This window comes from Protopterus annectens, chromosome 5.part0, assembly GCF_019279795.1.
Source record: "Protopterus annectens isolate FY-2018-M chromosome 5.part0, PAN1.0, whole genome shotgun sequence".
Taxonomy (NCBI): domain Eukaryota; kingdom Metazoa; phylum Chordata; order Ceratodontiformes; family Protopteridae; genus Protopterus; species Protopterus annectens.
The window spans coordinates 659,748,901-659,772,157 of record NC_056735.1 but is presented as its reverse complement, the minus strand read 5'-3'; the positions used below and the strand labels follow the sequence as shown (position 1 = coordinate 659,772,157).

Here is a 23,257-nt window from a genome sequence, read left to right as displayed (position 1 = left end):
GGGTGGTGAAAAGCACATATTCTTTGGTGATGCAGGTGATCACATCAACCAACAAGGATGCAGTTCATAGGTTCATAGGTAGGTATTAGGCCATTTGCCCTAGGGCCTATATAAGCCTAGCCAAACGGTACCCTGGCTTTTGCCACCCAAGAAAATTATTTTCCTGTGCCCCTGTCAAGCAGAGCCACAGAAGTGATCCCTGGGGTGAATTTCCTATCTCCCATACAATCATCAAGTTAGACCCTAACTAGAAATATTATCATTGCCAGGATACCAACCAGGACACTGACAACCTCTGTGGCTGCCTGGATGATAGCCCTCTACTGGCTCTTGCCCCTCTACTGGCTCTTGCCCCTATGCTGGGGAGTCCCAGTAGCAAGGGAATGAAGGAGCACAAGACCTGTGGGGGCTTGATGGTCAGCAGAATCAGACACCAAAAGATATAGAATAAAAATTACTTCAGAACAGCACTGTACGTTATTCTTTAATGAGAAGAAAAAATCCATAAGAACAATTTTTTTCCTACATATCTCTTAGTGGACTTTTGTAAAATATGGGAGAAAGAAACAGTAAAAACATTGATTCTTCCCACACATGCACAGACAGTTAAAAAGGTGCGTGTAGTAATAACATTTGACATTATACAACATCAGGTGGCAAAAGTAGAGTATTTATATAAACTTCAGTTTTGCTTAAATAGTTTTTATCTCTGTTTTTAGGGAAATTATATGCAAGAGAAAGGAACTACAGGATTATAGAAAAGCATTACTTTATCATCAGGAAGTTTAACTATGCAAAGGTAAGTCATGCATATTTATTTAGTCAGTTAGTTATTGCATTTGTTGACCAAGAAAGTCTGACTGTGCAGAGTCCCCTTTTCAGGGGAGACCCCACATAGTGTAGAAAAACAGCATTTTATGAGAGTAAACATTGTGAACAGAGACATTTTGTAAAAGTTCATACATGGTATAGAAAAGTTATTCAATAGTATTTTGAAAAGTCTGCATAGTAGTGGAGTCATTGCAGATCGTACAATAAAGCAGAGATACATATTATTGGTTTCAGCAAAGGAAGATGATGACAATAATTCAATATACAGAGATAAATTTTAATGGACCAATGACATTGTATACAGATAAACATAAATGTCACTGGACAAGTAGCACTGTATACTTCAGTAAGCAGTTTCGTGAAAAAAACACACAAAACTGGTAAAAAAAGTTGCAGAAAAGTAGCATGATTTTATGCTTTAGGTTTTTTGTTTTCTAGTCAGCAGCTAGTGAAGTAGATTAAAGACTGATCTAAAAAGGAGAAGGAGTAGAAGTTATTGAAAATATGAAAGAGGGAACGGAGGGGAAAGGAAGAGTCTATAGGTGAATATAAGAAGGGTGATGTGAGTGGGAAAGCTGCGGGATAGTTCTGTTATGGAAAGGGGGCGAGAGTATAGGGAAGAAGCCTTGTGAGAAAGAGATGAGAGAGAAGTAACTGAAGGGTAGGAAGAAATGTTAAATTATAATTTAGTCTAGTTGGTACTTATCCAGGTTTAGTGAAGGGGCATATCCAGAGATTCTGCAGATATAACTTTAGCATCTGTTTGAAATGTTTCAGGTCTTGTTCTATTTTTAGAGCGAGAGAGTGGTATGGTATTCCATGCTTTGGTGACATAGTTTGAGAATAGACCGTCACCAGTTCTATTCTTTGTTTAGTGAAGCAGAGGAGCAGCATTTGGGATAATGATTTGTATGGCTGGATTAGAGTTTACAGATGGACACTTTGCAGATTTATACATGAGGTTATGACTAGTCACAAGTTTGGAGGAAGATGGTAATTGAGGGAGTACGGGGCAGTTTAGTTCTATGAGTGCTAGGCTGTGGTGGGATTTTTGTGGGTGATTTACTGCAAACTGTGCTGCTTTGTGATAGCATTGTTTGAACTTTGACAGCTGAGAGACTTGTAAATTGTTGAAAATAAGGGGTGAGTAGAGAAGTGCTGGGAGTACTATGGTAGAGGCTAAGTGTTGTCTGATTTGGTCAGTGAGGAGATCTTCAACTCTATAGAAAACCTGATTTCTGATGAGTTTTCTTTACTGCATGTAGACAGTGGTAGTCAAATTTTAGGCTATTGCCAATGTAGATTACAAGCAGCCTCATATGAGGGACAATTTCAGTATCAGAGTTTTCTTTGCTGAGAGGTGGGGTAAAGAGAATAAGTTTGCTTTTTGGGGGTTAAGAAAAAGTTCTGAATTGGTTAGCCTGTCTTAAGTGAATGAGAAGGATTATTGAGTGATTTGCTATAGGTTGTTAAGGCTTTGGATGCTCCATATGAGAGTGGAGTTGGCATACTGAATTATTGTGACTGACTTGGGGACATCAGGGAGGTTATTAATGAAGATGTTGAAAAGAATGGGACCAAAAATGGACCCTTGGGGAATGCCTGTGGAGAATGTGAGGAAAAGAGAAAAGTATTTGCGACATTTTATGGCATGTGATCTGTTAGTGCAATAGCTGTTAATCCATGCTGTACACGTTTCATCAAATCCTAGAGTCAAGTTTTGTAGGAGGATGGTGTGAGACTGTGTCGAAGGCTTTGGAATGGAGTAAAGAAAGAGCGCAGTTACTAGCCTTCCATAATTCCTGTGGGTGTTACAGTATTACTGAAATGTAGAAAGGCTATAATAGTGGTATGATGCAAGTGGAAGCCTTGTAGGGCTGGGAAGAGGAGGTTATTTTTGTTGAGGTGTTGGGAGAGCTGTGATTGAATGCATTTTTCAAGAATTTTAGATAAGAAAGACAGTATAGCAATAGAGTAGGCGTTACTAAGTTTGGTCTTATTTCCTCCTTTATGTAGTGGCAAAATATAACTTGTTTTCAAAGTGTTGGGATGTATGCTTCTGTAATAGAGCAGTTTATGGTGGTCACTTATAGCATTAGAGAGAGAGAGCCATAAGAAAATATTTTATTAGGGAAAGAGGTGAATATCCAATCAAGTACTTACTGAACCTTTGGTGTTGTTTATAAAGTGAGTGGGTGTGGTAATTAGGTGGGTGAGGCCATGGAAAACAATGATATTTTGAGGATAATCACAAATAACAGACTGTCAGTTGATACTGACATCTCTTAAAACGTATCTTTTTTTTTGTGGATATTAGAGGTGACCCATTATAGAAATTCTTCACTGCTGCTTATGTTATTTCCATTAGGGGTGTAAAGTCGCATTATGGATAGGGTTTTGTGGGGGTTAGGATTCAGTAGAGTACTAATAAAGTATCTTACATTAGACGGCTATACCTCCTGATTTTGGGTTAGTGGTAGAGTTGGCAGTGGATGGTCCTGGATTGGGGTATATGTCACTATCTAATGTTAATTTGACAGGATGTGGGATGTGTGCTGAGGGGTGTGGGTTATAGAGCTTTCTTTAGAAGTGTATTTTTGTTTTAAAGTTTGTAGAGTTTGGATCTTAAGTTTGAAGCAATGAATGAAGGAGGTGGGATAGAGTGATGGCATTATGGAGGGTTGTGTTACAGCCCTGTTTATAGTGATATATTGAACAGCTGAAAGTGATCACTTTTGGCAGGAGAATATGGTCTGTTTGGATGTAGCTGGGAAGGGAGATCAGGTGAGCTAGGAAGGAAAGAGTTGTCAGGAATGGTAGGTCTAGGAAAGCCATGGTTGAATGATGGTGTGGGTATGTAAGAGTGTTGTAAAAGATTAATTGATAGTTGAGGAGGGAGTTTATCTATATGCTAATTAGATGTTTGATTTGATTTAATTTGCTAATTGCCCCGACAGGTGTGGCTTTGGATGTAGAAGTTTATGCTATATTGGGATGGGTGAGAATTGGGGATAGGGTAGGGAGCAGACTGAGCTCCAGCATAGTGACAGTGAATGGAGATGGTTACACCAGGCAGGAAGGTAAGGTCACAAAAAATCACTGAAGTAGCCTTGGAGCAATAGTAGGTTCATTATTTTTATTTGCATCTTTAGATTGTAATTTAAATTAATTGCCCTGTTGTTAAACCGATATCAAGTTACCCTGGCTTCTAGTGATGTACAATATTAAAAACTGCACTTGTCTGTTTAACCAGTTGTCTGATGGTAAAGAGTTTTCTATGAGCTTTAAATTGTTAAGTCCATAGGCAAAGCTAGCATACCCCCTCCTCCATAGAGCACCAAAACAGTGAGAAATTAAGCCCATATTGCTCCAGAACTGAAAGTGGTTTAAGAAGAATCTGGGGAAAACTTAAGGAAAGGAAACAGTAGACTGCTTAAAACAATCAATAGAACCCATTTGGAAGGAGACAGTACCAATGGAGCTGATGTAGTATGCCCTTAAACAGATGTTCCAACTGCAAACTTCATTGTTACATAAATTATAAATCTATTTACTTGTGGGAACACTTCTACAGAATAAGTGCTCAGAACAGCCTACAAATATTTCGGAAACTCAGAAATCACACTAAATGCCAACTCAAAATAGATAAAAAAACTGTTACACTAACCTACAGTCCAAAAACCTCAGGCACAAATACTGGTTCAGATCTGAAAGTGGTTTTACAAGTATCTGTGGCAAGGAGAAATAAACTTAAGGAAGGGACAGCAAGAGTGACTGCCTTGAAGGCCTGCAGTACCATTGAAGAGAGAGACAGGAGGGGACACATAATAGACTAATGTTGCAAATGCTGCTTAATATAGCAAATGTTGCTATCTCTTGTTTACCAGTTAGAAAAATACTGAGATTGCAAAGTTCAGGATTCTAGTCAGTAACCAATGTATATGTTTTGTATGAGCTGTCAGTAATGTAACAAAAGTAAATCCTTTCATAGTTAATAAGTAAGGCTACCCATGCATTGATGTAATCCTGCCTTGACACATATCAGTAAATGTCTGTATGACCACTTTATTAAATAAATATGATCCTAAAGTCAGGGATTTTAATGAAGTCCTGGTTATGACTAACAGTAAAAAATGTATTCTTAGTATATTATAGATTACCAGAAGAATGGCTATGCAACAGATAGAATTAGTACCATTTTAAGGGAACAGTGAAGTCAAGAGTGAACTCACAGGTTTAAAAAGGCACTATCGGCATTCATCAGATTCTAAACTGGAGCCAGTGGAGCTCTACCTCTGTAGCATGATAGAGGGATAAACTACTGACTTTGACCCAGATGTCGTGAGTTTTCATTAGCAGCTTGTGCACTGGAGGGACTGTGGTAGGCAGGATAGGAATGAGCAGCCAATGGCAGCTCATACATCCTGGGGTAGGTAAGAGGCATGCTCCGTTGCACTGGTGACTCCAAAAGAAGTATTGAGGGATTACAATATGCCACTATTAGGTCAGTGTGACTGTGTGTTGCACATAAGTGAAGAGATACGCATATGTATAAATGACAGGCAAGTTTGCAAGGGACTTTTAGAGTTTGTGTTTATGAAAGCTACCAGCTACTGCAACAAGGAAGGATTTTGATCTTGATAGCTGGAACCTGCATGAATATGGGACAGCTTGCTCCCTAAAATCACACTTTCACTATATGGGGGAACAAATGGGATCTTGCCTTGGGCAATGAAAATGGGCTGCAAGGCTGTCACCCCTAAGGAAAGAGTCAATGGGAAGATTGGGTAAAATAAGGTGTGCCTAATAGCAGCTGTATGGGGATATTAAAAAGAAAGCCAAAGGATGATCGCCATGTATTCAAGTCAGGGCCATAGTAACCAATAGCTGATCTGCATATTTACACAGAATATGACTGGCAAACATAGCACCAGGCTCAGAAATGTATCATAAGCTCCCAGTTCTGCCACTGCTGTAATGGAGCTACAAATAATCCATCAGTTTTTCTTTATGGATATCACAATGTAAGCTATTTTCAAGTTATTCATTCTTGTAACATTGTAATGTGATATGATCACAAACTCTAAATGTTACAAGGAGACTATATTAGAGCTTGTATGCTAGTTCCATTGTTCTGAGTTTCAAAACACTAGACATTTTTGTCAAGGTAGATTAGACCTTATTAATATTTTGTTGCAACATGGATATAATGGTAGCTAATTTCAAGTTAACGCGCAAGACTAGAAGTAATGATAATTATTTTGAAATAAAATGTCATTAATGAATAGCTTTCCTACATTCCTTGTCCCATTATCATGCTCATGAGGTTGTGCAAAACATGAAAGTCAGCATTAGTACACATTTTATGTAACTTATCGGGTCTTAACTGAGCAGTCTATAGTAAGCAGAATGTAGTTATAAGTGTCTAACCATTTGAGTGAATTGTAATAACAATGGAGTCCTAGTCCATTGAAATATTTTGTAAACAAACAAGAAAAACTTGATCCTTTTCATCTTATTTAAATCTGAAATGAGGCAGGTAAAGAATGAACCCCCAAATTCAGAAATATGCCAAGTACGATCACACTGAGATTCTTGCAGCTATGCTTCATAGCACAGTGCAGCCAAAGGCAATTATTAACTAACCCAGGCTTCCACTAATTATAAAACCCATCCAAAGAAATAGTAGGTCAAGTGAAAACAGAAAGATTTCTACAACTGCAGCTAAGAAAACTGCCAGATAAGTAGCATGAACATATCTAAGTGCATGTACATGAGCCACATAGCAATCTTATCAGAACGTTTGCAGGCTACATTAAAGGGCCAACAGCAAGGTTTATATCTCAGTTTTGACCACTAAAAGAGGTGGAAATGGGTGTATAAAAGTAGGAAAATGGGTAGAGCACAAGGAAAATGAGGCAGGTCAGAATAAGAGTAGGGAGCAAGGGTATAACTAGGCATACTCACTGTAGTTAAGAAGATATATTTATATTTATATTTGTATCACCTCTCCAGGGACAGGTGCTCAGTTTTTCAATTTTTCATTTTTTTTGTAAAGGAAACATAGGGAAGAAAGCAAGGGTAAAACAAGGGATGGAAACAGGGAGAGGTGTAGAAGCAAAAGCACACAAAAAAAAAACTAAAACACAGACAAAAACTGATGTAGGGGTTGCTGACACACTTGGGGAATTGACAGTGGACTTATCAATATGCAAACAAAGGGAGGACACCATTAATGGGGAGGACTGGACAACAAACAGAGGAGAAAGATGACACACAAGGAAGTGGAACACCAAGGTGGGAGATATGATGGGCATTATTTTCATTTATCAACACCTCTTGGGATAAAGCCAGGGAGAGGTTGGTTTGCACCCTGATCACACTAACTTCTGGGCCCAGCCTGAGGTGGAAAAGGCAGAACCAAAGAGTGGTGTGACTCTGAAGGCACGCAAGAATCCTCTCCAGGTGGCCAATGAGGACTTCCATTCATTGGTCAACCAACTCCCCCACCACGTCTACCAACTCCTTTCATGTAACAAATTGCACACTCCTGGTGATGCCATCAGAGAGAACAATGACACTCTGCTCCAGTAAGGAAATATGAGAGGCCATGGGGGCGGCAGGTTGCCTGACCCCATCACTCCCAATGAAAAGGCAAGCCTAGAGCCAAGTGGAGTACTAAAGTACAGAGTAGCTGCTGGAGAAGCTTGGGACTAGAGGGGTTGGTGATCTGACCCATCCCACTGACACAGTCATAACTGATGCTGTTAAAAATAGAAGCATAAATGAAGAGAATACAAAAACTGAAGGCTAACAACAAAGAGCGGGTGATAGAGAGAGAGAGCAAGAGAAAAATAAAAAAAATATTATTATTATTATTATTATTATTATTATTATTACATATGTGACATATAATCTATCAAAGCAGTAAGGGGCTGTATATGAAGACATGTCATGAACTCCTGCCTACCTCCTCATAGCCTAGTCTTACAGTATAATGTGCAGGCATGTGTGCTTTTTCACAGGTCCTACAACCTGGAGGTTGTGTGTATACATGTGTGTGTGTGTGTGTGTGTGTGTGTGTGTGTGTGTGTGTGTGTGTGTGTATACATGTGTGTGTGTGTGTGTGTGTGTGTGTGTGTGTGTGTGTGTGTGTATACGTGTGTGTGTGTGTGTGTGTGTGTGTGTGTATACATGTGTGTGTGTGTGTGTGTGTGTATACGTGTGTGTGTGTGTGTGTGTGTGTGTGTGTGTGTGTGTGTGTGTGTGTGTGTGTGAACAATGTAGTCTTGTGCAGAAAAAGTAATGGCCTCTGCACAAACTACTGTTTCTGTGGTCCACTACAAACACTATACATGGTGTAGTTGTGCCTTGCCTGTTTACATTCAGTTACTGTCAGGAACCAATTTTGGTTTCACAGACTATGCATGAAATTTGATAAATCTCTGTGTGTTGCATTTATGTGCTTAAGGAAAAGAATACCAAGCAGCATAAACAGATAAACGTAAATGCTATAAGAAGACAATTGATCTACCCAGTCAGAGCAATTGCTGCAGCTAATAACCCACGGCTGCCCCTCCCACTCTTCTTCTCGTTTTTAATCTACCTATCCCATGCTCTCTCAAATCCCACTGGGTTTTTTTTTCGCCAAAAAGTCCAGGAGACAATTCGGCTTATCTACCAACCTTTCTGTGAAATAATGTTTCCTAACATCAACATTGAAGTGTTTCTTTTGCCCCTTCTCGCTTCCAATCCTTCCTTTTCAGCTCATTTCCCTCACAGTTTCCAAAATACTTCTGTGGGTGCAAGTCATGTCCCACTCCCCACCATTCTTTTCTTAATTCTGGAAGCTTTCCTTCAACCTCTCTTTTTCTCTAATAGTTTCTCTCTCTCTCTCTCTCTCTATATATATATATATATATATATATATATATATATATATATGACAGATAAGCAGATAGACAGATTAGACAGATAAACAGACAGACAGGCAGAATAGAGACATAGCACATGCAGCTAGACCCCACAGAGAACAAACGTGTCCATAATGAAGTCAGCCTATCAGAAGCACAAAAATGCCAAACTGTAAATTCTGTAAAGTTGTTTTGGAACTTTACTTTATACAGTTTTACTAACACATTCTAGGATCTTGTTCACAGTTTCATGCTATGTATGGGAGTCTGCAGTCTGGTGTAATGCTTGCCTTTTTTCCCCATTGGGATCCTTTAATTTAACAGTGTGCCATAAGGTAAATGCACTGAGGTTGTCACTTGCTGATGGCTGTGCATTACCCAGTAAGAAAAAATGTTAAGGTTTCCTGCACATGGATGAGTGAAAAGAAGATAAATTCAGATTCATCAAATTATTTTTCCAGACCTGTCCTTCGGTTCATAGGTGTGCTCTAGGCTAATGGCCCTGGCATCATGCCACCTGACCTAAGTGCCTTTGTCGAGTAGAGCCACTGGAGTGATCCCCAGGGTGAATTGTCTATTTCTCATCCAGTCATCAAGATTTCTCTTGAAGAGGGCCAGTGAGGTGCTCTGTTTGACATGTATGGGAAGTTTGTTCCATAGCATGGGCAGTCTCTGGGTTATGAACCTGTCCCTCCAGCACATTCTGTTGATTGTGGTAATGAGGTTGAGGTCTCTGGAGCATGTGGTGCGGAGGGATTGGGATTTCTTTAGATGTAGCAATTCTACCAGAGCTGGGTCAGACATGCCTTTGCAAGTCAAACAGAGATACCTCTTACTAGGCAATATGAGACAGGGAATGAGTGGAGTTTTTTGTCTGTCCATGTAGAACAAGTGTTTAAGGCCTAGGATCCTCTTTGTGAGGTACTTTTGCAGCCTCTCTAGTTGTTGCAGGTGCCTAGTGAGGTACATGGCAAATGGGGCATTGTACTCGATGATTAGCCTAATGAGGGAAGAGTAGAAGGAGACAATGACCTCTTTCTTCCTGGATGCAAAACCCTTAGTAATGAGATGTGCCACATAGAAGAACTTTGACCACTGTGGCAATGTGGTGGTCAAAAGAGAGGTTGCTGTCAACCTGTGTTCCCAGATCTCTTATAACACCTTCTGTGTTCAGTGGACTACTATCGATGTGGTAATTCATGGGAACCAGGTTTTTCCCAGCGGGGATGAAGACACATTTTTTGGCATTGTGCTTAAGACCATGGTTCTGACACCAGCCTTTGGCCTCAATGAGGCCTTTCTGTAGGATGTCAACAGCACTTGGGGAGTTAATAATGGCTCCCAACTTGTAAACGTCTGTGAACTTTGTCAGCCAGAGTCCCTTTGTGTTGGCCTGGACTTCTAAGAAGTAGATACCAAACAGGAGAGGACCCAGGACCTATCCCTGTGGTACTCAACTTGTGACTGGTCAGCCATCTGACTTGGAGTCAGCTACTTTTAAACTGTGGGTTCTGTCTGTGAGCCAGTTTGCAACCCACCTAGTGATATATGGGTTGATGCCTAGCTTAGGTAGTTTTTCTATGATTCCTGAGTGGGGAATGGTATCAAAGGCCTTGGCCAGATCAAGGTATGCTGTATGAACCACCTTGCCTTCATCCACAGCTCTGGTGACTGACTCAAAGAAGTCAACCAAGTTGAGCAGGCATGATCTACTCTTCACAAAACCAAACTATGTGGGATACAGAGTTTGGAGATTCCCTATATCCTTGTTTATTAGGTCACGATGATGCATTCCATAGCTTTGCATATTAGACTTGCCAGGCTAATGAGCGATAGCTCCCAGGGTCTGTATTCACTCTTACTTTGTGGAGAGAGATGATTGTAGCAGTGTACCATTCTGTAGGGACAAAGCTTGAGGTGAGGCTGTGATTGAACAAGGCACACAGGTGAGGTGCCAGTTCACTCTGTAGTTCATGTAGAACACAGCCATGGATATTGTCAGGTCCTAAAGAAGCTGTATTCTTGGCCTTAGACAGTGCTATTTTAACCTGTGCAGCAGTAATACTGGGTGCCCGGCAATCTACTGATATTGTAATTAGTCCTTTTGGGGGGGTAGAGGGGTAAAGTTGGCATTGAATCTGTCAGCCAGGATATTGGCAATATCTCTTGGCTCAGTACAGGAGGTACCATTGTGCAGTAGCTCAGAGCAAATCTGGGCATTGCTTTGGAGATTCTTTACATAACTGTAGAAGACCTTGTGGTTGTCTTTACTATCTGCTGCAATTCTGTTTTCATAGCTAGCTTTAGAGGATTTGATGAGGAATCTCAACTTTTTGTTCAGGCTGATAAGGGAGTTTTTCCAGTCTTGGGACTTTACTTTATTCCACATCAGTTACCTCCTTCTGTTGTAGAGTTTGCTTATGGCAGGGGACCACCAGACTGGCTTCCTTTTTTTGGAGGAGAGTGTCTTGGTACTATTGGGTATGGCAAGATCCATGCATTTGTGTACGTGTTCACACAATGCATTGGTGTATGATTTGGCGGTCATGCAACTATTCTCCATTTGCATGGGTGCCGTGAAGTTAGCCACCTCTGTTTTTAGGAGCCCAAAGTTAGCTTTGGAGAAGTTTTTCGTGGTGGTTACCTTTGCAGGGGGTGGATTTCCAAGGTGATTAGTTTGTGATCGTATCTAACCAGGGGGAGTTGACTCCTGATTAAATATGCCAGTGGAAGTCACAGCTGCTGTGATTTCTAATTCAAAATTTCTTGGCTTTTCTTTTTTTCTCACTCCTGTTGTACAACGACTGAGTTAGTGAATGTAAGTAAAAGTGTGGAAGGGGGTACTCAACCCCCTACATGGGAGGTGCAGGGGGCCATATCCTTGCAAAAAATGTCATTTTTGTAATTCTTCAAGTTAAAGCTTCAGATGGTTTCTTTCATCTGGTATCATCTGGTTAAAGTTTCAACAAGTTTTCTCACAATAAAACATGGGAGAAGTGAATTTCAAAGCTCTCCTGCAGTTCTGACACATATATGTGGAACAATACGGCAAAAACAAGAACTCTTTTTTATCAGAATAAAAAGCATGAGAGGAACCATAGGAATTCCAGGGAGATTATATGTTATATTCCTAGTCGCTCAACCAAGTTATTTGCAGTACAGCTGTAAATAAACTGTACCAGAAAAAAATCAAAACATCTAGTGAAAGTGACATCGTGATTCACTATAAACTTTTTTGTAGGATCTTGCATTGCTGCCAGCATTTTTGCAATGTTGTCTTATTAAATTCTGACCTTCTACACTAATGGTAAAAATTGTCATAGAGTCATAGATTCATACTAGGCTAACTGTCCTCTTGGGCCATTTTAAGCCTAGCCAATTACCCCATGTGAGAATCAAACCCTGCACCTTGTGTTTCTAAGGTAAACACCTTAACCATTACGCCAGCCTCCCACCCTCACACAGTCATAACACTGTCTAAGCTACTGAGTAAAATAAGTCAGATGCAAAGATAACTGTCTCTTATCATACATAAAGGGTTTGGTAGCTCTAGGCTCTTTACCAAGTATGGTATGGACATTAATATGTGTGTTAAGTGCAGATTAGTCCTGCCATGCACTAGTTTGTTCAGCTGGCCAAGGAATACACATTATATATATATATATATATATATATATATATATATATAAAATATATTATATATACATACACACACTCACACAAATATATGTATGTGTGTGTGTGTGTGTGTGTGTGTGTGTGTGTGTGTGTGTGTGTGTGTGTGTAATAATATGCAATCTACAGCAGGAATGAAAAAGTAATCAAATTAAGTTAGTCATAAGCCTGTCTTAATAGGTATAGCTTTAGGCTATGTTTTCATCCTCGGCCATTCTGCAATCTCTGATCCAGTGAGGTAGGCAGTGCCAGTGGGTTGAAGCCAAGAAGCAAAAAGCAGCCCCCTTTCAGCTTGAATTGCATCCTGTGCTTGTACAATTAATGACCAGTCATGTGAAGTGAAGCAAATAATGGTTGCTAAAGACCGAAGGATGAGGAAGACAGAGCATGGAGATTATTGCCAGTACCCATAACCAAAGATATTTCCATCATACTACCATGCATATGGCACCTGGGTTTGCGTAGCGATAACTCTGCTACTGGTCAATAGAGTTTCTTTTAAACCAATGCCACAGTTCAAACAAAAACAATGTAGAGAGGAAAGATGAGTTAGGAGGAATTATGCCACTAGACATCCTGATAATTAATATCTGGAACTGTTCCACAACACTGGAAAAAGGCCTATGTACATCCAATACATAAGGGAGGGATTTTCTCATAAAGTTGAAAACTTTAGGCCCATAATTTGGATGTATAGTATTGGGAAAGGTATGAATGTATATTGATAGGCTTATTGAAAAAAGTCTAAGGGAGGTATTTATTATGATAGTCATTGACATGGGTTAATTGCAGGAAGATCTACTATTACAACTTTCATAAACTTTTACTCAGATGTAGGTAAGACTTTTGATAATAATACAGTAGTTGATATAATTTACCTGGATTTGGCAAATATGTTCAATTCAGGGCCACATCAACCTACATTGGATGCCCTGATAAATGGAAATTCAATAAATATATAATTATGAGGATAGCTAACCAACTAAGAAATCAAAAAGCTGCAGGTACATGTAAGGGATACGATCAACAGAATTTGTAACTAAAAGAGGTGTTCCTCAGGGGGTCAGTGTTAGGTCTATTTTTATTTCATATACTCATGGAAGGACTTTCTGAAACACCTAAGTATTAAGGTGGGAAGCTTGCAGACAATGCTAAGATAGCTGGAATAGTAATATCTGTCAAAGAATAGTTTGAGTTGCAAGGACACTTAGATTGTATGATTGGTCTCATTCAAAAGGAGTTGAGTTTAATCATAATAAAAACAAAATTCTACATCTGGTAAAATTAAATGTTAAATACCTCTATAGTATTAATGGGAAATTAATTGGAAAATATGAACAGTATGAGGATCCGGGTATTATAACAGACAAAAAAATCTTAGTTTTGCAAGATATAAGGAAAATACTGCAAAATTCTTATTCAGTAATTATAACAATATATAGGGTGATTCTTCTAAAAATTAGATAGTTGTTGTTGTTGTATCTTTCGGCTTTTCCCGGTTTGGGGTCGCCACAGCGGAACTCCGGTCCGCTAATGATTGGCAGTAGATTTTTTTGTACCGAGTTGCCAGCCCTGATGCACAACCTTCAATGAAGGTATGTCCATTCACGCATGTCTCCACACAGAAGACGCTTTAGCTGAGAATTGAACAGGACAACATCTTATTGTGAGGCGACAACGCTACTGCACCACCACCACCACAGTCCCAATATTTATGCATATATTATAAGACCAATCTTGAAGTACAGTACTCGGTTTTGTGTGTATTCTAGGTTAGAAACTAATAAAAAAGAAAGGATGCAAAAGTGTTTTCTAAGGAAATCAAAGAATTAAGAAATAAAGGTTATATATAAAGGCTTAAAAGATTAAATTTGTTCAAAGTCTACTATATGCAAGTTAAAGGAGATCTTGTTTGGGTGTTTAAATTTAGAAATAATGACGACATAAGCAGCATACTTGGAATTGTTTTTCTGTCCCATACAAAATTCACTAGGAATAAACTATTTATGGTTAAATTGGAGCATGTATAAACTAATTTAAGTAGAAATTATTTTCATATCAAAGCAGGCAGATGACGGAATTCATTACCTATTAAGGTTAAACAAAATTTGGAAAGCTTTAAAAATAACGTAGATGTATAGTTTAGTGATAAAGTTCATTGGTCCTGGTCTATCTGGATGATTGATGATAATGGATTTCATTGTGGTCCTCAGCCTACCTCTAGCATTGTAACTCACACAACACATTCAACACAAATGAAGAAACTTTTGTTACAAAAGCCATGTTCTATATAATTATCCACTCGCACTTACCTTATATTCAATGGTGCAGACCCTGATTCTTCCTGCATTTGATAACTACTGCCTTCAATCAGTTGTGACACAAAAACAATGCAGCAAGCTCTACATTCAACCAACTGAATGGCACCAATATATAGATGTAGGTATAGATAGATATATAAAATCAGTCATTTACTCATCAAACAAAACAAACGACTCTGTCTCCCCCAGCCTGTTTTACATTACAGTGTTCCTGATGCTATGCTTCTCTGCTTGTATTCTCATTTTCTTGCTTTCTTGTACTCCCATTCCCCCCCTTTTAATTCACCAATAAGGCATCCACTCACTGCTCCTTCTCACCTCTATAGTGTTTTATTTTTCTTCAGTGCACACTCTGAGTTCTTCCTAATAGGGACAACAGCTCAGGCGACCTGCTGTATTTCTCATTGTTTTACTGTTTCTCATTTACATTCTTATAATTTTTTCACAATACAACATAAGACTGCAGCTTTGTATTTCTTTTGCAATATGCTTAAACCATTTGCACCGTCATGACCTTTGCCTAAAATATAAAATATTTTATCACATACATGTTGCAATATCACCTCACGGTGTGCCCACCTAATCTTCAAACACTTTAGAATTTTTAAACCTCAGTTAAAGTGTTTTATTTTGCTTCCTTCCTCATGTAAATTATTTACAGAATTTCAGTCCATATTCAGTTTATTTAGATAATCTCCTTAATTATAATCAAATGTCAACAAATAATAAATAAATGCTGGTATTCATCAGCATTATGGGTTATCTCAGAACACTTGGAGCTATTTTTATATAGCTTTCTTCTCAATAAAAAAATGAAATGAGAGGGATGTAATCCATTTATACCCTTAGATATAGTTAGGAAGTTCATACACTGTAAGAATAAGTGCAAGATCATTTTATGTAACAGGGGATAGTTTGTCCCTGCAGTATCAGTGTTCCATATATAAAACCAGTAGGCTGATTCAGTCTGTCTGACACTTTTATGTGAAGATATTGTACTGTCGTCATACAGAGATGCATCACACAACAGCACAGATGGTTTGTTACAGTTACAAATGTACAGGTATAGGAAAAGAATGATGTTTTTGTTCTACAGTGGTATGGGTGGCGCAGTGGTGCAGAGGTTAGCATTGTCGCCTCACATGTTCACTGGCTCAATTCCCTGCTGGGGTGTCTTCTGTGCGGAGTCTGCATGTCCTCCTTGTATTCGCGTGGGTTTTCTCCTGGTGCTCCAGTTTCCTCCCATATTCCAAAGACATGCAGAAGATGGATTGGACACTCTAAATTGGCCCTAGGTGTGAGTGTGTGTGTGAGTGTGTGGTACGGATGAACTACTGCAGCAGGGCTAGCCAACCGGCAGTGTAAACCTTGGCTCTAGATGATTATCACTGTTGAAGTGACACCCCGAGCCCATGTGAAAAAAGGGAAAAGGGGTACAGGATGGATGGATGATGTTTTTGCTTGAAAATCTAAGAAGTTATCTTGGTCTGTACCCCAATGCCACAGAGCAAGACATGCAATGAAGCTACCAATGTTGACTGTAAGTCCGGAGGACATTTCATATATACTCTATGAGGTCATGTTATTGCATGCTTTCTAGAATCATTACTTAACACACTGCTGACAGGGAGGAGTTATTTTCAGCTTCATAAAAATTTTTATCTAAAACTAATGCAGCAAAATAGTTATTTTTAAGCTTACTGTCATCACATATTCTCATAGAACTATCCAGTACCTTGACAAGAATTATGGATACAGCTTATCTAAAATGTTTATAGGTTCATTTGCTTCTAGAATTGTTTTCAAAGGATAAAGAAATAACCCTGTTTTGGGAAAAACACTGAAGATGAAAAAAGAAAACTGCTGTTCACATACATGTTTGCAATATCACCTCTCAGTGTGCTTGCCTGATCTTCAGACAGTAGTGTTTTTTTTTTAACAAAACCTCAGTTAAACTTTTTTTCTCCTTCCTTGTATGAATCATTTACAGAATCTTGCTAACAAACATGGATCGATCTGTAGCATTAATTAGTAGCAATTTCTTTGTTTATTGAATGCAGTTTTCACCTGGGTAGCACCAAGGACATCTACCTAGTTAACTGTATATTCTTTCAAAGCAATATTAATTTTTTTTCAGGTTGCATCCCTTTTATATTTTTTCTACAATTTTTGTATATTCTGCATTATTATTCAAGTGACACTACAGAATGTGACTGCTTCAAAACAATATATCATCATTCACCTTTACTATAAACAGAGACAACAAATGTCCGTTTTATCTAATTTATGTAATCAAGACATTCTTTCACACTAGTCTCTCTCTCTCTCTCTTTGTCTGTCTCTCTGTCTGTTTCTCTCTCTTTCTAAACATACCTTGAAGATAAATTGGCAATTAGTTATGGCAGGGGTAAACTGGATCCATCTGAAGGTCAACCTGCTTTTCAAAAGCTTCTCATCTGCCTGACATTTCTGAATATTAAATATAGTGTACAAAGATCTTTTGCGGTGGTGAAGCAAGAGCAGATAATGGAAGACAGAATCAAAATATTTGCAGTGCAGCTATAGCAGTTAAGACAAACAGTAAGCTTTCAATGCTGTTTTCAAAAGAGTGAAATTCTTAGCACCATTTCAGCCCAAAAAGCTTGAAAAAAGGTTTGTGTGATATAATTTAGCAGACTAACAGTTTGTTCTATAACCATGATTAACCACAACTGAAATAGTGATATCCAAAGTAGTTATTAAAGAAACTCAGTAATGCAAGTGAGCACTGTAGAGTGTTATGAAGAACAGTCTCAGAAAAACAAGACCAGCAATGAAAGGGTGATAGAATTCTCTTTTGGCTCTTTTTACTGGTTCATTGCTTCCTGTAATACAGAATGAATGTTGAGAACTAGACATGAAGAATGGCAAAAGCTGAATGAAAGAAGAATTCAGCATAACAAGCAAAATGATCAGAATGAAACTACTGTTACAAACAGAAGCTGCAGGCTTTAACTCCCATACCATTCCAATCAAAAATTAAGATGGCAGAACCAGCTATATAGTGTATGAGTCCCAGCATCAACACCAGTTAATATACAAAGGGTTATTGGCCTTAAGGATATATGGCACATACAATACATGCAGAAGAGAAACGATATTTGAAAAAAGGCAGGATTTGAATGAGATATGTAATATTTGACTGACAATGACTGGATAGATTATAAGTGATGTACAATGTTTGTAACTACAATTATGTCAATATGGTTTGTGATGTATACTTTGCAACTAAAATTATGTCAATATGGTTTGTTTTCATTTATATAAATGTATGATTCTCAGTGTCATACGTGATTATGCAATAAAGATGTTTATTGTTAAAAAAAAAAGAATTCTGGACCAAGCAAAAAATAATGGGGGGGCAATGGCCCAAATTAGAAATTAGGGAAACGTTTTAAATCTTACTCTAAATTGTTTAAAAATTAGTAGGACATGATTTTTTGAGTCAGCATGCAGTTTCTGATTAAAAAGGTTTGAAAATGTATAAAAAAAAAAAAAAAGGCTATATGGCATGTGTTCTCTATTACTTTGGATAATACCCAAACTCTGCCACACTAAAAAAAGCCTTGTACTGTAGAGTAAAATATCAGTGTTATAATCCTTGGCTCTCCAGGATATCACCAACCTGAGGCTGAGCCCAGTGCCTTTCACTGCAGCCTTAAATACAGTAATTGAAATGACCAAAATCATTTTGCACATACCCGTTCAAACAATATTCCCAGAATGGGGGTAAATATACCTGCCCAGTAACAGGGGTCAATATTGAATGAGCGAACGCTTAGGAAAGCGAACACTAATTCATCGACCCCTTTTAAGTGAAAGCTTAAAATCTCGAGCACCCGGAACAGCAATTTTTTTCCCTGGGAAAAAATTTGCTGTTCCGAGAAACACACACACAAAACAAGCACACCAAAAAAACAGCAATCCACACACATACACGTAAAATCCTACATCTACCCTACACTAAACTGTATATACACTGCTATCTATCCATTTACCTTACCCAAACCCTAACCCTAAGGTCCATCACTATCGCACACTCACCTGACCCGCGCCCTAAACCTAACTCACCTACCCTGCCCTAACCCTAATGTCTGTCACTATCGCACACCCACCTCACCCGTGCCCTAACTCACCTAACCCGTGCCCTAACCGTAAAGTCCACACAATCGCACACTTTCCTGAACCTGACCCATAACTTTCTACCACAGTGCTGAAAATAACGAAGCCACAGAAACGGCCAACCGAATTCTTTCCCTAGGAAAAAATTGTGTGTTTTGCAGCTTCGCTATTTTCAGTGTTCGCTGTTTTGGGGTGGATATTATAACATTTGATGTTTTAAAACGTCGATGTTCTAATATAGACCCCCAGTAACAGTACCCTCTTTCTCAATTTATGGTATTGCTGCTACCAGTTAGTCAAAACTAAAAAAAACATAAGATACTTTACTGTTTGCCCTTAAAATGAGCTAGCCTTTAAATACCTAAATTACAGTAATTAGCTCTGGGCAATCATCCTTCAATGGTCAGACATTGCACTTGAGGATACCAGTTGTTGTTGTGTCTTTCGGCTTTTTCCGGTTAGGCGTCGCCACAGCGGAATTCCGGTCCGCTAATGATTGGTAGTTGATTTTTACGGGCCGAGTTACCAGCCCTGATGCACAACCTTCAACAAAGTTACGCCCATTCACGCATGTCTCCACGCAGAAGACGCTCTAGCTGAGAATCGAACCGGCCAGCGTCTTACTGTGAGGCGACAACGCTACCGCAGCATTAATCATCAAGCTAATAAACTATTATCCAAAAGCATTCAAAGTCGAGTACAAACATGTGAAATATATAAGTTAATACCACCTTTCCAAATAAATATGCAACCAATACAGAACTTGCACAATGAATTGAAAATAAATATTTAAATAGGCAGATAATGCTCAGAAAAATCTACCTTGCATCTGATCTGTTTCTAGTTAAAATATAGTCTGCACATTTTCTGTGCTCAGCTTTTAAGAGGAAATATACTTTTTATAGTCCTTACAGACAGTTTAAACAGCTTGAGCTGTTTAAGTTTTTTTCCCCAAAGAAATATCCAACAAACAATCTGCAGTCACATGCCTAACTGACTGTCTTGAATTAATAGTCTGCCTCTAGTAATGTAATTCACAAGCAGAATTTCCTAAAGCTGTTGCTTTTTCACATTTTGGAAGATGCCTTTTTACATAATTACATCAAGGGAGAAAAGTAATATTCAACAATTCAGAGTCCAAATTAAAAAAAATCACCTTTTACCTGGCAGCATTATACTTTGCGATAGTCCTCACTCCTCACATTTGTGAAGTAAAAATTTAGCTTCACATTTGAACTGTAATACATTTTCACAAGAGCAAATACAACTACATATCATTACATAAAGTTTCTTTTACATATTCTAGCTCATTGAAAAGGCAATACAATGCAACTTCTTTAACTTCCACCTTTTAATCAGTTATTACATTTTTAAAATTAATACATCTTAGTTAATTTTTCATACATCTTTTCAGTTTGATTTTCTTCCAAACCACTTCAACTGAAAAGATAAAAAATTGTAACATGCATACACTAGAGAGATGCTAAAAGAACCACTGATGTAAGAATAACAGCTGTCTTCTTCAGTTTAAAGCAAACTGCAGTGTCTTTGCTGATTTTGAACACAAGTGCCAAAGTTTATTCAGTTAAGTTAATGAGTGGGAAATAAAAAAAATGATATCAGGAAACCTTCTGAGTTACATTTAGAAGAACAAAAGTAGAAAAGATGTCTAAAAAGCAGCCTTGCGACAGCTTGAGATACATACTTCATTAAGACTGAAACACAGGTTAAGAACAGGAGTTAACAGTGATGAATAGAGTCCCTAGGATTCATTAATGTCAACACTAAGTGTACACTGTTCTGAGTGAACAGACAACACAAGCCTAACTCACACCTTCTTCCTCCTAATTTTAGTTTTCCTACTGATCTTCTTGCAGCTTTAAATTCTGAGGGGGATTCCTAAAGGTTACCACAAAGTGTAGACTACATGTATACTTAGTATAAACTTTCTGAGTAACTAGACAGCACAAAAAATGTGGTAGAGATGTTCTTGAATACAGGTCATGTACACTTAGTGTAGGTGTTATTGAATCTGGCCACCTATAAGGACTTTGGAAATAACAGGTAAGTTACTTTAGGCATATTCTACATGTAACAGGTTGTGTCTTTGTAAACTATGTTTATATATTTCAGTTTTATGGCTGCTTTTTGATTAAAAAGAGGTAATGGTGTGGCTATTATCTCATTACTAAAACAGATACTGCAAGCATGCAGATTACTTGAATGTAAAGTAGCACTTGGTATAGTAAGGCTTGCAGAAATGAATTAATCCTTTACAGTCAGTGCATAGATAAATGTTAAGGTACTTCTGGATCATTGCCTGATACCACCAATGAAACTAGTATAAACATAGAAAACTGCAACATAATAATTGTAAATCAGACTTCAGTGTAAATAATTAGAGTGCATTGCTTCATTCTACTTTGTGTCTATAATCACAAAAAAGCGTGCTTCATGTTATTATTATTTTTTTTAGAGGTTACTCTTTGCTGATATTGTTCATCTTATTCGTGGATCATTCAGTCATCGGTAAGAGCTCTTCAGTATACTTATTTGTGATGTTTGAATAATCCTGATTACAGCACTGTGCTGAAAACATATCTGCTGTTATTGTAGTGCCTGCTGATTCATGAAAATCTCTTAATCTCCTTCTTATAATTTTATGCACTTACAGTAAACTCTCAGTTAATTGGCACCTATGGGGATGGGTAGATACCGGATGTGTAGTTTCTGGTTGCTTGAGAGTTACTATTAAAAACAGACCTGACAAATACTGTACCCTATACTTTACCATACCATAAACACTGTATTGATTTGATTTTAATATTGAAATATAGTAATTAAAATCCTGGCTAGAATAATATTTCCACGAGAAAGTGTGGCTTGCAGAATGGTTTTCAGTGGGACACTGAGTGGACTGGAATCGAATAAAGAGAGAGAGGGAGAGAGTGAATGCATCTACGAAAGTAGAAGCAAAAGTGTATGAGAGATCAGAGAGATGTATGAAAGCTGAAGAGAGTGTGTGTGAGAGATTGGAGAGAGAAAGAGTGAGTGAATGCATGTACGAAGGTTCAATAGAACTAAAACCTGCTCCTCAAGGAAACACAAAATCTGTTTGGTGGACATCGTCTATCAACAGGCTTCACAACAAAAGGAGGAAACTGCTGTCCATGGGTAAAAGGGAACAAATTCCATATTGGAAAAAATTCCCTCCTTAACCTCAACAAGCAAATTAGATCACTAGTGAAAACCTCTAAGGCCAATTATGAATCAAAACTAGCCTCCATAACAAAGGAAACCATAAAATATTCTTCAGTTATGTCAGGAACCTCTGTGGCAAAGCCCAGGTTTGTTCCAAATTAGTACTTAACAATACTACTTACACTGATCCTGTTGACTTAGCCAACCTGCTAGGAGATAGGTTTGGTGCAAACTTCACCCCCCCCCCCCGTCCCCCCCAAGGCCCTTTTGACATCCTAAATACTTGTCCTGCACCTCACATCTCCATATTTCAAGTGTTACAGGCCCTATCCAAGCAAAGAACACAGCTTCCATGGGATCCGATAGTATCCCAGGATGTATTCTGCACCATCACCAGCAAGAGCTGGCTTCACCATTGAGCACCCTATTCAACCACAGTCTAAGTACTGGCTTCATTCCAGCAGAGTGGAGAATTGACATTGTCATTTCCTTGCACAAAGGTGGTGCCACTACTGACCCTGGAAACTATCGCCCTATTAGCTTGATAATCTGATCTGTAAAGCCATGGAGCATATTATTATGGATCTCATAAACAAGGACATAGGCAATCTCCAAACACTTGACCCCACCAAGTTCGGATTCATGAAGTGCAGATCTTTCCTACTGAACCTGATTGACTTCTTTGAGACTGTCACCAAGGCCCTAGATGAGGGAAAGTCAGTACATACAGCTTACCTTGACTTGGCCAAGGTCTTTGATACAATCCCCCATTCAGGCATCATCAAAAAGCTAACACATCTTGGCATAAATCCCTATCTCATCAGGTGGGTGGCCAACTGGCTCACTGACAGGACCCTCAAAGTCAAAATAGGTACCTCCACCTTCAATAGCAGACCTGTCACTAGTGGAGTTCCCCAGGCATCTGTCCTAGGACCCCTACTGTTTGGCATTTATTTCTCTGAGATCCAGGCAAAGACAAAAGGTCTGTGGCTGACCAAGTTTGCAGACGACTAAGTTGGGTGCTGTCATTGACTCCCCAGATGATGTTAACATACTGCAAGAAGGTTTGGCACCAGTCATTAGTTGCTGTGAAAGTCATAGCCTCAAGCTAAATGCAAAAAAATGTATCATCATACCATTTGGCAAAAACATAAC

General features: G+C 38.6%; 1 protein-coding gene across 4 annotated transcripts in view; it reads left to right on the top strand.

Moving 5' to 3' along the window:
- The window catches only part of LOC122802739 (ICOS ligand-like), a 764,505-nt gene that overhangs the window by 543,667 nt on the left and 197,581 nt on the right, over positions 1-23,257 (top strand). For all 4 annotated transcript variants that reach the window (XM_044072506.1, XM_044072504.1, XM_044072505.1 and 1 more), the window contains 2 exons: positions 720-799; positions 21,378-21,430. In XM_044072506.1, the coding sequence (XP_043928441.1) occupies positions 792-799; positions 21,378-21,430 (61 nt within the window). In that variant the 5' untranslated portion in view covers positions 720-791. The remainder of the gene's footprint in view (positions 1-719; positions 800-21,377; positions 21,431-23,257) is intronic.